The sequence below is a fragment of the Mastigoproctus giganteus genome, chromosome 5 (genome assembly GCF_048544385.1).
Source record: "Mastigoproctus giganteus isolate SK-2022 chromosome 5, ASM4854438v1, whole genome shotgun sequence".
In the NCBI taxonomy this organism is placed as follows: Eukaryota; Metazoa; Arthropoda; class Arachnida; order Uropygi; family Thelyphonidae; genus Mastigoproctus; species Mastigoproctus giganteus.
Window position 1 is genome coordinate 3,984,037 of NC_143579.1, and position 12,910 is coordinate 3,996,946.

The window sequence follows — 12,910 nt, forward strand, 5'->3', positions numbered from 1 at the left end:
TGCTAACCTTTGTATCATCTACAAACTTGGACAGTAAGCCTGATATACGATCCGACTTACTGTCCAAGTAAGAAAACAACAATGGACCCAACACTGAACCCTGGGGGACTCGACTAATAACATTAGTACACGAAAATCAGTGTCCATTGTTTACTCCTCTCCGTCTTCTCCCACTCAACCATCACTTTATCCCTAGCAACAATTTGCCTCCAATGCGTCACTGCTCCAATTTCTGCAGCAGTCTTCCACGTGCAACAGTATAAAAAGCCTTTCTAAGATACAAATATATAATATCAAAATTATTCTTTGCATTAGGTTCCTTTGTGACCACATCACAGTATCCAATCAAATTGGTCAGACAAGACTTCCCCTTAACAAACCCAAGGCATATCCGAGCTATAACTGAAGTCATGTCTAGATGAGTGCTTCTTTAACCAGTGCTTCCATTAATTTCCCTTGGAACAGAAGTGAAACTAACAGGTCTGTCATTACTGTGTTACCCTTTGATCCTCCTTTGTCAATTGGAGTCACATTTGCACATTTTCAGCAGTCCTTGGGTACCTCTCCTTAGTCCGAGGAAGCTCTCATACTTAGGGCTAAGGGTTTGCTTACTTCCTTTGTTGCCTTCTTTAATATAACTGGATAGATCCCATCTACCCTAGGTGCCTTTCTTATGTTTATCTTCAACAATTTCTCTTCCACTGTGGTGCCTTCGTAGCCAGGTGGGCAGGAGCAGCAGTGCGTAGCACACACTTCTTGATTAGACTGGGGTTCGAGCCCGTGACCACCAAATACAGAGGATGCAAAAAGGTCAAGGAATGATCTCTGCATATAGTTGCTAATGCTCCTACAAACCAAATAGCAAACAATCTCCTCCACTTTGCTCTTAATCATTACAAAATCATCTAGCTCACTATCAGAGTTTAATTCACCTTTGGCATTCCCTTCTCTGAATAACTCTTCACGTGTGAATGTAGAGGCAAAATACTCATTTAGTTTGTTAGCTACCTGAGCAAGATCATCAACAAATGAACCATTGATATTGAGTTGACCAATCTGATTCATCCCCCCATTCCTTCTAGAGTTTATTAAGTGAAGAACTCTTTGCTGTTTTTCTTTACATCCTTTGCCAAATATTTTTCATAATCTGCCTTTGCCTGCCTTACCTGCTTTGTGACTTGGTTACAGACCAGCTTATATCTATCTTTGGCTTCCATGTCACCTGTTAATTTATATATAGTATTGGTGTAAATACACCATAGTTAACCCATAAATTTGAACTATGTAAGTAGCGTAGAAGGCATCGTTTTAATTGTATCTCATATTGTGGTTGCCTTCACAACGAGATAGCGGTATTGCACTACTTCAAATAAATAACACTTCTCTAGTATAGAAGACTATTGTTATTTATTTTCAGACGATACCACAACCCAGACGATCGTTTCGAAGCTATTGGGCTTCATCATCAGTGGGCAGGCAGGTACCCTGGTAATACAACATGCCATCACGGTTGCAAAGTTATATCAACAATATGAGAGATGCCAAAGGGTGTTGGTATAAATGTAATTTGAAAATGAAATCCACAATTCTTATGGATTTTGGTAATTAACTATATAGTATCGGTGTAAATACACCATAGTTAACCTATAAATTTGAACTACATAAGTAGCGTAGAAGGCATCGTTTTAATTGTATCTCATATTGTGGTTGCCTTCACAACGAGATAGCCGTATTGCACTATTTCAAATAAATAACTAACAGTAATAACAGTAAATAACAGTAGTCTTCTCTAGTAGAGAAGACTACTGTTATTTATTTTCAGAGGATACCACCACCCAAATAATCGTTTCGAAGCTATTGTGAATTTAATGTGGGGAAAAAACCCACTGGACCAGATATATTAAACCAAACAAATGAATTATAAAATCCAAACTAAAATTATGAAAAATATTTGTGAATTTAATGTGAAAAATAACCCATTGTACCAGATCTATTAAACCAAACAAATGAGTTATAAAATTCAAACCTATATCATGGAACTGTTTTGATGAGAGCCTAAGAGATCTAGATTTTTATCGAGAAAACTGAATTTTGTAATAAACGAAAAAAAAACCAGGTGCTTTTTTTTTTTTTTTTTTTTTTTTTTTTTTATTTCAAATAAGTTGTTTGTTTGGTTTTTAGGAGCATTAGCAACTAAGGCCATATTGCTCCGGGGATATGCGGTGGTCATTCCCTGACCTTTCCGCATCCTCCGTATTTGGTGGTGACGGGCTCGAACCCCGGTCTAATCAAGAAGTGTGTGCTACGCACTGCTGCTCTTTCCCACCTGGCTAAAAAGGCACCATTTTTTTCAAATAAGTAAAACCAGTATTTTAGATGAACCTCATCTCCAACCAAACTGCACAGAAGAGGTGGCTCTCTCCACCTTTTCAGAAAGTTATCAGACCCTAAACGCCATTTTTCCAACTGTAAAAACCTTTGCATGGAAGCAGACATTGTTTGTTTCAAGTCCCAAAGAGATCCCCTAAAGGTCCCAAACCTTTTCCGTTTTTGAAGCTTCCATACATGATATTTTGCCTCTGTAATTAAAAATATCGTGAACATTTTTTTCTTGCCCAAGGGATGATCGAATTGCAAGTAAATTACCTCCTCCAGTGTGAACTGCCTTATCCTCAAAAATCTACAAATTCTCTTCCAAACTTCCTGCGCGAATCAACAGTAATAAAATAAATGGTACACTGTTTCAATTTCGGTACAAAATTGGCATAATCTGTTGCCTGTCTGACTAAATCTATATGTGATATCGTTCACTGGTACGTTTCTGTAACCAACCCTCCATGAAAAGTCAATACGTGATGGATAGTTTCCGGCAATTTTTAGATTTTTAAAAAACAACTGCGCATTATGGTTTCCTAAATTTGGCTTTTCTGGATTTTCTGAGTTAAACAGTGTCCAGTAGAGTCGTTTTAAAGGATCTATATCTTTCTCCCTTAACTGCGTGCACATATCCCGAATTTTTTTGTAATATATAGGAATTGTCTCTTATTTTGGCCCTAGATAATTGCCGCCTTTAATTAAGGTTCTATTAAATCCCATAAAATATTTTATCAATACCGCTACTAAATAGTTAGATTGCACCATATTAGCCACATCCAGCAGTCTTTTACAGCTACACCTCAAATTAATTTTTGGAATACTTATTCCCCCGTCTTCCCACAGTAAAAATAAAAATTTCTGCGCTATCTCTTGCCGTTTTCCTCCCCATAGAAATTGAAATGTTGGAACGTAAAATTGTCTCATTGTCCTAGCTGTGTAAAAAAAAAAAAAAAAAGTAAAGTGCAGCCATTATCAACCCACTGCAGGGTGGAAGCCTCCTCAACAATTCATGCTGACGGAAATGGACCATAATCTGCCACGCTGGTCCAGTGCAGGTTGGCAGATCGACCGTATTCAGCAGTCAGGGGCTTGAACCCCAGTCTACTCAAAGAGCGTGTGCTACTGCACTCCCGCTCCTGCCCACTCAGCTACGGAGGCCTTTATCTGTGATTCCCGTTATAAACACCATGTATAAGATTATAGGAAGAATTACGGTTCTAACAATGATGGATTTGTCTAACAAAGTCTCAAAAGAAAATTGTCCCACTTCCCACTCTTTTAAACTTTCCCGTATTTTAGTGGTGAGCCCTACTACAGGTAGCATGGGACTCTCTCTCTAAACGGAACTCCCAATATTTGAATTGATTTATCTGACTCCACTTCTCTTTGTGGTAAAGGCTGATGTACCCATTCCCCTAACAATTTGATCCTAGTTTTATCTTCGTTTATGTTTAACCCCGACTTCTTACCAAATGATCTAATGAGTGACATAAATTCTTCCACCGCATAATGCATAGTGAGAGTGGCGGTAACATCACCGCATACACTATACATTTACACTGCTCTGTCGGCTTTGGCAATGGTATCCCTTGAATGGCCTTAGTTCTGCCTATTCTTCCCAGTAGTGGTTCTAGTGCTAATGTAAATAACAAAGGACTAAGCGGACATCCTGGTTTTACTTCCCTATCAATTTTAATGTTTTTCGAAATTTCTCCATTTATCAAAAGTCATGTGCTACTACGTGTATATAGATTTCTCAGGATTGTAAACAACTGCAATCCTATGTTCATATCTTTAACTATAGAGAAAAGGTAGTCGTGGTCAATTCTATCAAAAGCTTTTTCTAGATCAATTGCTACTAACGCTAAATTGTAAGATGCCTCCGTAGCCAGGTGGGAAGGAGCAACAGTGTGTAGCACACGCTTCTTGATTAGACCGAGGTTCGAGCCCGTCACCACCAAATACGGAGGACGCGGAAAGGTCAGGGAATGACCACCGCATATTCCTGGAGCAATATGGCCTTAGTTGCTAATGCTCCTAAAAAACCAAAAAAAAAAAAAAAAAAAAAGCTAAATTATAACTCTTTCATTTCTGATATTCTAATATATCTTTTAATAGCCAATGGTTATATTCTATCTGCCTCCCCGGTATACCGCAGCACTGTGTGCTTCTAACTACCTGGGTTACGTCGCGTTTTAACTTATTTATCAAAATCTTTGCAAATATTTTGTAGTCACAATTAGCCAATGTTATAAGTCCCCAGTTACCAATTTTCATTAAATCCCATCCATGCTTTGGAATGAAAGTAGTATAAGCATTTAAAAAGCCTTCGGGTACAACCCCTTCCTGAAAATATTTGTTAAAGACAGCCACAAGAATGGCGCTAACAAGTTTCAAAATTTCTTATAAAGTTCAACCCCCAAACCATCCGGTTCCGGCACGCATCGTATTTACATGATTTTAGAGCCACAGTTAGATCCCCCATAATTATCTCCCTGTCCTGTAATGCTTTTTGCTCTGGTGTGAATTGTCCAATCGTCCAAATGGAGTTGTCTCTCTCTTTTTTCTGCAAAGCAAGCTCTTTTTCATAGTAATTTACAAAACGATTGATAATAGTGAGCGTTATTGAATGTGTGTTGTCATCATCTTTAATTTCCTGAACTGTTTTGGCTAAATTATTTAGCCTTAGTCTTCTTTTGGTAAAACGCAGCTGAAGGACTATCAGCCTCCCTAAATTTCAGCTGTATTTTTTGTGCCTTTTCTTTCTCTTCTTCCAATATTATAACGTTACCCTGCTGTTGCCCTTTCATCCCCGCACCGTTGGTAAATTCTTTTTTCTTGTAAGAGATCTTTCACTCTGTTTCTGCATTGTTTGTTTTTTTCCTTAATTTTTGAGTAATAAAATGATTTAGCACTTTAATTTTCACCCACATTTCCCACTCATTTCCACCTTGCTCTACTATCTTTTTTTTTTTTTAATAACTGTTGTAAAGTCCCAGTCCTCTCTCTCCAGAACTGCTGGGTTGAGCTTCCAATAGCCTTTCCCCAGACTAACGTTCGTAAATAAATCTCCCTTCCACATTACTGCCATGTGATCTGAAACTAGGCGACCTCCCGCAAATTTCACATGCCGTATCATAGTTATCTTATCCTTCAACTGACTCCTTGCATAAGTGCGATCTATCCTAGTTCCTATATTATTGGCTATTCTGGTGGCCGCTCGTTTCCCCGGATTTTTTTCCCTCCAGACGTCTACCAAGTCCCATTTAGTACAAACCTCGATTAATTCACGAAACTCCCCTCCGCGTACCATGATGGGGTACCCCCCAGAATTTTGTCTATGATGGGGTCAGGAATGCAGTTCCAGTCCTCTACCATTACAACCCACTGCACCCCCCCTCATATAGTTGCCCAGTCCCTGAAACAGTTTTCCTTTCTAAAGTGGAATTTGGACTATAGACACAGATTAGTCCAATTGTGCGCCCCCCCATAACTCCAATCCACTGCCACAACCCGACCTTCTGTATCCCTACCCGCCAGTCATATAGTCCCTGAAATTGGAGGAACCACTACTATTCCTACCCCTGCAGATTGATTTGTCCCAAAGCTCCAAAATCCTTACAACCGGTATCTGTTTTGAAACTGCTGGATGTCTGCTACACTTGCGAAGTGGGTTTCTTGTAGAAACCAAATTTTCACCCCCATGTTCATCATAATTTTCCATATCATCCTTTGTTTGTTAACCGCTCTCAGACCCTGTACATTTAACAACATAAATGTTATTCCAGACATTATGAGCAGAACTTTACTAGAACTTCTGCTAGAACTTCTGCTAAGTTCAGCATTTTACTTTAATTTGTTAGTGGTGAGCAACACAGTGAGATCTCCAACAGTCTTGTTTCTAATATTGTAAATAACGAAATCTCCCCAAGCAAACTGTATATTTACTACTTCACCCTCCTCATTTTCATTCCAAAGAAAAACCGGTTCGCCTTGAGTTTTAACAATTTCCTCCAAGCTTCGCCTATATTCCCTGTATTCTTTTGTGTTTCCTACTACATTTAGCCATGCTATTCCTTCGTATTCCCTTGTTTGTATGCCATCTGAATCTGACCCCGAAAGTGTTTTGCAATCTTTCTTACCGCCTGCCTGACAAAATTGATACCTCTTTCCCCTCTATTTGTTTTGTTTTAGTCTCTTCTTGAATTTCCTCTGTTCCCCCTTTTACTCTTTTAGTTTTACCGCTTATTTCTTCCTTCTCCCCCAGCTTATGTACATTTCGTACTGTATTTTCTGCTTCCATGTCCTCAGTTAGTTCCGCATGTTCCGATTGTGTTGCTGACATCTTGTACGCTATTGTAAATGTTGGTGTGATTTCTTTAATCTGCGTCTCACCCCTCTGCGCTACTATGGTTTCCGCGCTCTCAGCATTAGGCATATCTTTTGGCGGCTTGCTCGCTTTCTGCTGTCCTCTCCCACCAGCAACTCTTTCGGCAAGCGTGCGTTCCAGGCATTTAATGAATTTATGCATGGAAGCTCCACATTTTTTACAATTATTAAGGCAATTGGCCATAATATGACCTGTGCCATTACAATTAAAACGTGATTTTTGACATTCTGCTCCCAAACGGTCTCTACCTCCACACCTCAAACAAACTTTCTGAACTCCTGGGTAATTTATTAATAACCTGTGACCCATCAAATCGATGATGTTTGGCATGGGCGTTTTCATGTCAATATGAATTTGCACCATACCTGTTTCTACGCCTGGCCATTCCTCATATTCTTTCATGTGAATCTTAACAACCTTACAAAACTTGTTAAAAAGCTCTATCGGAATTAGGCATTTCTACCGGAAACCTGTCAATAGTAACCACTTTGCATATGTTACCAATTTGCACAGGTTTGATCATGACATTTCTAATAGAAAACCCTTTCAAAACCTTTTCTCTTGCCTCTACTGTTTTCAAGACCAACTGATATTTCTGCCTCGGTAATGGAGTAAATCCTTTTATCTTGTGAACCGAAACAACCTGAGTCACTCCCGACATTACCTCTCTAATTGGAAAAACCTCTGTAGTCTGAAACTCCACTGTCCTTTCTCTAAAAAAGAACTGTGCCATAATTAATCTCCGTTCTTTAAGGAAAATGAATAGCTAAAAATCCTGTGTCCTGCCTGACAGCAGCAAAACGAAAAGAGAAAATACCTAACTTGGCAGAAATAAATTTCAAAGAAATGTAAAACAAAAAGAAAATCAATCACTTACTACCCTCCTAAAGGAGGTTCCCCACAAGGGGGGTTACCTCAGCTGAAAGGACTGCCGCTAACCTCTTGATACAATCGGACACTCTGGTGGAAAAAAATAGTGGAAAAAATTTATTTTGATAATCAGGTGTTGAGGGGACTTGAAGCAGAGCTGTTCCAAGGGTGAGGCAAATGAGGCTCTTGCCTCAGGTTAAAAGCTGAAAGGTGGGTCAAAAGAAAGATTAAATAATTTTCAGCATTTTCAATTTTATGTTTTTATTATTTCAATCCATTTATCATCTTGCTTTTGCAAGAAGAAAATCTTTGTTGTGCCACTGTACAGATACCGAGCTCTGCACAGCAGCACTATTTGGGGCACCACCATGATTGTCACCCAACTGGTTGTCATTTTTATAACCTCAATTACTTGTGTTGTTGTTGTTGTTGTTATTTGGTTTTTAGGAGCATTAGCAACTAAGGCCATATTGCTCCGGGGATATGCGGTGGTCATTCCCTGACCTTTCTGCATCCTCCGTATTTGGTGGGCATGGGCTTGAACTCCGGTCTAATCAAGAAGCGTGTGCTAAGCACTGCTGCTCCTGCCCACCTGGCTACGGAGGCACCAATTACTTGTGTCCCAGCAGAGTTATCATCGACTCATCTGATCTGCTTCCCAAATCTGAAAGCGATTATTCAGTGACTACTGACCTTGCCTCGTAGCAATGCTGACTGTGAAAGATCTTTCTCCATGATAAAGAAAATCCACAATGACAGTAGGAGGTCCATGAATGCAGACACACTGACTTCTTTTTTACAGTGAAAAATAAATACTGACACCAGTTGTGCAGGCTTTAAGCCCCCTGACAGTATTTTGAAAAGTTCAAAAGGTGCCTGTGTTGCTTATAATACAGAGCACTGTAAACCAAAAGAGGAAAACAAAGTTTCAGAAATGTAAAAATTGTCTCTATATACGTTTAATTAATATGAATATGTCAATTTGTTGTTTACAAACTACTGATTTTTTATAATTTATGAAAAAATTTTTCACATAAGGTTTTTTGGGTATTTGTAAGGTTTTAATTGATCCAGTGTACGGGTTTTCATCTCAAGAGATTGACAGGTATGTAAAACAACACGAGTAAATTAAGATAACTAATTTACAAAAAAAATAAACAGCAAGAAGACTGCAATTTAGTATCAAAAAGTCTGTCATCTGTGGTCCACTTCATAACCCATAAAAAGTGACCACAGCACATCCTAGGAAGACAACAGTATATATTCAATATATGACACCACAACATCTTTATGAAATTAAGATTTTTTTCTTATTTTGTATCTATCTCTTTTTAGCAAAGTAATGTTCAATTGTAATGTCAATGTCTTTAGTTGGAAATCTGTTGTTCATTAGCATTAGTAGAGGCATATGATGCAAGAAAGCAAGCTTTCTTGCATCATATTGCAGCATCAGCCAAAAAAAAAAAAACATTTCCATTTCACCCCTCCATTTGTTTGAAATACCTATCCAGCTGAGCCTTAAATTTATTTAGGCTATCAACTTCCACCAAGATGTGCGGAAATTTGGCTAAAGGAAAATTTCCGCACATCTATCCTACATCTGTCTTTCCTCAATTTCCATTCATGCCCTCTCAGGTGATTATTCTGTGCAAGAGGAAGAATCCCATCGGCATTGAGCATGCTCAAACCATTCAAGGCTTTATACACCTCTATCAGATCACCTCGCCGGTGCCTAGTCTCCAGACACTGTAATTTGCAAATTACATAAGGCTATCATAAGGCTACATACTCTAAAGAACAATGGATAGCCTGATATACTTGCTCATACTCCAGCATGACTACTAAGTCAAAGGAGTTGGATTATTTTAACAACAAATACAATCATTAACCATATTTAGAAGTCATGGAGCTTGAACCACAGCCCATTCAAAGTGTGCGTATGTGCTTCGGCATCCTTTTGCCTGACCACTTGGCTATGTCGGGCCATTCATCAGGGTGTATACCCACAAACAACTAATGACATCATTCTCGGCGAATGACATTTGCAATACAACTTTTGCCAATGTTATTTGAAAAATAGTCATACTATCACTATTTTTCCAGATAGAGATAGATACAAAATAAGGAAAAATCAAAAGTGGTTGCAGTGTTGCATATTAACAGTACAAATGAAAAAAAAAGAAAATAATAATTTGCAAAAAACGTGGGTTGGGGATTGTTTTCAAACCAATGAATAAGTAACTGTTTCAAAGAACACTAATATTTTGGTATAAGAATGCTATTCGTAAAAATCAGTGTTTATGTAGGAAAAATACATATATCAGGGAAACATTTTGTAGATTAGACACAAACAACAGGAGAAAAACTAAAATATTAAGAAAAAGGTAGAAATGAAACTACTGAAATTGCAGAACTTGTATATATATGTAAAAAAATTATTTTAATAGAAGTAATTTCACCTATCACGAGGAATGAAATAGATTATTTTTCAAATGAAAAATAAAAGAAGCCATTTACACTGGAAAACAGTACAGATATTACTGAGATATTCAGAAACTAGTTATAATAATTTTACACATGCAGTTCCTATATATGAAATATTTGTACTAACACAGAGTGATAATTAGCTCAGTTGGTAACATGATTATCAATCCTTGTTGAAATGTACTTAAGAAGTTTATTGTATTGAGTTATATTTTATCCTTTGTCTTTGTGTGGATTATAACTGCATGTGATCAAAGAATTGAAAAAGGTTGTGTAACATAATGCTAAAAATAAACAAGTTTTAATATTGAAGGTTATTGTTTGCTTGGATTTTTTGGTGCATTAGCAACTAAGGCTACAATGTGCCAAATATTGAAGGAGTTTACTTATACATGGGTAATGCACATACTTCATTTGTACTACCAAAGTAGCATTAATGTTAGATCAAACCATGCAGCCCATCGGGAGGCATCTCTCATATTGTGGAGTTATACTTCATAACTGGGTGGTCAATATTGCAACAACAGGGTATTGGCTCAGTTGGTAGCATGATTATCAATCCTTGTTGAAATGTACTTAAGAAGTTTATTGTATTGAGTTATATTTTATCCTTTGTCTTTGTGTGGATTATAACTGCATGTGATCAAAGAATTGAAAAAGGTTGTGTAACATAATGCTAAAAATAAACAAGTTTTAATATTGAAGGAGTTTACTTATACATGGGTAATGCACATACTTCATTTGTACTACCAAAGTAGCATTAATGTTAGATCAAACCATGCAGCCCATCAGGAGGCATCTCTCATATTGTGGAGTTATACTTCATAACTGGGTTGTCAATATTGCAACAACAGGGTATCTGCCCGCCTGCCCACCCACCCACCGATGAGAAGTCAATAAGCTTCAAAACGGTGCTGCCTGGGTGGTGGTAGCCGCTAAGAATAAGTAACATTAGTCTTCTCCATAGGTGAAGCGTTACTTATTTGAGGTAGTGCAATACCATGGCAACTTGTGAAGTATTCACAATATGAGATATAATTAAAACAATGCATTAATACTACCTTGGTAGTAGGAATGATGTGTGTGCATTACCCATGCATAAGTAAACTCCTTCATACTCTTAGGCATTTAGCCAAGAAATATCTTTTAGATTAAGTTTTAATATTGTGGTGTAATTGTATGAATAATTCATTCTCTCTTCATCATAACTTTTATTTAACAGACCCAAAATTTTTTTATGGCAATATAGAAAGGTTTGTTAAACTTCAAAATTACATCCATTACAACCTGAGAATTACTTATTCGTTAGGAGGAGCTGGGCTTATATAAGCATGTAAACGTGGACAGAAAGAGAGAGAGAGAGAGAGGTGTTGTTATACAATCAACATGAAGGTTGTTACAATATAAGCAGGTGCATAGAAAGGCACATGGTGTCTTATTAATGATTTAACATATATCTAGGGAGAAGAAAGTTATTACATCTCGAAACACTGAAACATTGACCTGTACAAAAAAAAAAAAGACTGAGCTTTTTGTACAGGTCCAAGGAGAGCAAACTTATTTGGTAAGAAAAGCAAAGGGCATCCATATGAGGATAGACTACAGTAATGTGGATAATGGAGTTTGGAAACTAGGCATCTTGGTGGGTGGAAAGATCTATTTGAGCTATATATTTCTTGTTTCCCTTCTACTAAAGAGAGAGAAGAGAAAACAGATGATGAAATTTTCACATTGAAATGTGATCCATTTAGAAAAATTATGCACTCTAATTAAAAAAAATTAGAGTGAATAATTTACAAACTATTGGAGACAAGTAATAAACTGGATCTCAGGAAGTTTACATGTTTACCACGACTACAATAAACTGCCTCCCTTGGGTGGTCAAAGCTGAAGGAATGGTGAATTTAAGGGGCAGCTCGATTAGTGCTTTCTAGTAGTAAGAATAGTAGTAGTAGTAGTAGTAGTAATGACAAATGATAGAGGTGTATAAGGTGTAAATGATAGATCTGATAGAGGTGTATAAGGCTTTGAATGGCTTGAGCATGCTCAATGCCGATGGGATTCTTCCTCTTGCTCAGAATAATCACCTGAGAGGGCATAAATTCAAATTGAGGAAGGACAGATGTCGGATAGATGTGCGGAAATTTGCCTTTAGCCAGCGGGCAGTTGGTTTGTGGAACAGACTCCCATTGCTTGTTGTTGAAGTTGATAGCCTAAATAAATTTAAGGCTCAGCTGGACAGGTATTTCGAACGAACGGAGGGGTGAAATGGGATCTTGCATCATATGCCTCTGCTAATGCTAATGATGCAAGAAAGCAAGCTTACATAGCATCGGCCAAAAAAAAAAAAAAAAAAAAAAGGTTCATCCATCCGTACACTCCAAGCATGTGTCTAATTCAACCCATCCACTTCCGCAACAACAGATGGAAGCCTGTTCCAATGATTAACCATTCGCAAACTTCTGCATACTCTCTGTGCACTAATTCACAGAAAGAGACAGCTGATAAAGCTGCAAGGCTCTTAAAAGATTCTTATCCAGAACTGAAGAGCTAATCAGGTATGTCCATTTCCTCATACCAACGCCCCTTGAGTCAGCAGGTACGTTATGTTGATATCAAGCCTAATCCAGATTGCTATACTAGCGTATACAGTAGAACCTCACTAAACAGTCACCCGCTAAGTGGTCTCCCTCTGTAATTGGTCACCTTTGGAGGACCAGTTTTTTTTTTTTTTTTTTTTTTTCGGAATTGTCTTGATATCTTTTTGATTCCCAAATCTAATGCATATTT

At 37.8% G+C, this 12,910-nt stretch overlaps 1 protein-coding gene across 1 annotated transcript in view; it reads right to left on the bottom strand.

Annotated features, from left to right (window-relative positions):
• Positions 1-6,949, bottom strand: part of LOC150085135 (cilia- and flagella-associated protein 251-like) — a 198,207-nt gene extending 191,258 nt beyond the window's left edge. Inside the window, exon 1 of the mRNA XM_090373840.1 lies at positions 6,619-6,949. Coding sequence (XP_090229966.1) covers positions 6,619-6,949 — 331 coding nt within the window. The remainder of the gene's footprint in view (positions 1-6,618) is intronic.
• Between the last annotated feature and the right edge of the window lie 5,961 nt (positions 6,950-12,910).